Source organism: Phytophthora parasitica (assembly GCF_000247585.1).
Source record: "Phytophthora parasitica INRA-310 unplaced genomic scaffold supercont2.12, whole genome shotgun sequence".
Classification (NCBI taxonomy): domain Eukaryota; phylum Oomycota; class Peronosporomycetes; order Peronosporales; family Peronosporaceae; genus Phytophthora; species Phytophthora nicotianae.
The window spans coordinates 167,692-169,624 of record NW_008648998.1 but is presented as its reverse complement, the minus strand read 5'-3'; the positions used below and the strand labels follow the sequence as shown (position 1 = coordinate 169,624).

General features: G+C 47.8%; 1 protein-coding gene across 1 annotated transcript; it reads left to right on the top strand.

Moving 5' to 3' along the window:
• Positions 1-212: 212 nt before the first annotated feature.
• PPTG_07466 (hypothetical protein) lies at positions 213-1,451 on the top strand (the record flags this gene model as incomplete). The annotated part of the gene is made up of 2 exons (XM_008901746.1): positions 213-1,087; positions 1,337-1,451. The coding sequence occupies 2 exons, from the start codon at positions 213-215 to the stop codon at positions 1,449-1,451; spliced, it is 990 nt and encodes a 329-aa protein (XP_008899994.1).
• Positions 1,452-1,933: the final 482 nt, after the last annotated feature.

The following is a 1,933-nucleotide window of genomic DNA, read 5'->3' as shown; positions in this document are numbered from 1 at the left end:
CACACACACACATGAAATCCGTCCGGCAACTTTTCCTGTCCTTTGCGATTGATTACGGACCTTCGCAGAAAATGTAATCGTGTATGTCAAAGTACATTGGTACCGTGGTCACTTTGCTCGACGTCACTTCGAAATTTCCATTCCAGCATTAGCAACACACGGACATCAAGACATTGTTATTTTGTCAAACAAAAATGCACTTTAACCACGTCATGATGATAACGATGGTTGCGCTGTATGCGGCCAGCAACCCCATTGCAGCAGAGACCACTCGCGACCTGCTGTCCTTCAGCAACATCAACGAAGAGCGTGTGGCTTCGAAGACTGTGACGAAAACAAACGCCTTAGCTTCATCGTCGGGGTCAAACAGCGGCGTGTACAAAGGGAACTCGGACATTACTTCTGGTAGCGGAAGCAGTTCGTTTCTCGCCACTTCGAAGCCTACAAAGGCTATGAAGGCCCAAGCAACGAAGACTTCGGCTACGAAAAAGAAGAAGACATTCGTGCCTGCCGATGGATCGAGTCGCGACGCTAGTGGATCGGAGGAACGGTTGTCAGAATCGAGCGTAGATGACAGTGGATCGAAGAACTTGCTGTCTTCAAGCGGTAGTGGTTTGAGTGAACTTTTTGATATGAGCGGCCTCGGACTCGATTCCTTGAGTGGCAGTGAACTGGATGCCTTGTTCAATTCGCTGGGTGGCAGTGGTCTGGGTGACTTATTAGGCAGCTTTGACGACGTGTTGCCGTACCCAAGCGAAAGCGACTCGGGTAGCGATGGTTTTTCGTCTATGGCGAAGCTGTCGACAAAAACGACGTCGGAAGAATCCTCAAAGGCGACCACTTCGGGATCGAGTGGAGAAGGCAGCGAGTTGAATGACTTATTGCTATCATCAAGCAGCAGTGAGAGCGCTTCGGACAGCGCTGCGTCCTCGGCGTCAACGCCGTCCTCTACACCCACCAATAGCCCCGACGATGGGGAAGGGTGTCCCACTGGGTTCTTTGGCCACTTGGGGTCGTGGTGGCGAAATACTTTTGGAGGCGGCGACAAATGTGCTTTGAACAACCGCAGACTTCGCCTGACGCTGGTGTAAGAACCACTCACGGTTGGTTGAACCCATTGAGGTATTCAAATATTCTTCGACACATGGGACGTATTGGATGGCTGTCCGACAATTTCGAACTCGACAGTATGTATGGAGAAAAACATAACCAGTTAATTCAAATCGGATTACAAAATGAAAACTATCGAGATCCAAGTTAACTTGAAAAACAAAGGTCTTTGATGAGCAATGAATCGTAAGTAGAGGGATATTAATTCATATTTTTGCTGTAACAGAGCATTGTCGGCGGCGATTAAGTTGTACCAGGGCGGTGGTGTAGAGTGCTGGGCTGTGCATCGCGGTGAGGTAAGAGCAGACCAAAATGCAAGCTATGTGGACCTTCACCAATGAAGAAGCGTTGTTGAATTGAGCAAGACGCAGTGGCCCGTTTGCTTCTTGCGGCGTGTGTGGTCAGAGATGAAAAAAATTGAGGCGCATGGCGAAGGATATTTATCACTGGCGGCCACAAATACATCAAAGTTTTTCTTCTCGGCCCAACTTTGAAACATATGAGTGGATCTCTATTTTAATTGGTCCATTACTTTGAAACCTCAAAAAAGATTGGTATCGCATCAATGTCTAGCAAATTCAGAACTTGAATTTTTTACAGGCATGGAGACAGGAAAGGTGGATTTGGTCGAGAAGTTTGGCCGCGAGGACATTAACGTACACGACGTGTTTACATCAGCTCCAGCCAGCACCGCATTCCTCCGAGAGCGTATGCTTTCAATGAGAACAAGTCAATCTCGCAAAAAAGTCATTCAGGTCACAAGAATGTGTGGGGATGTACATCTGACCTATGCGACTGGGAGGTTTAACAAAAAAAAACGTCC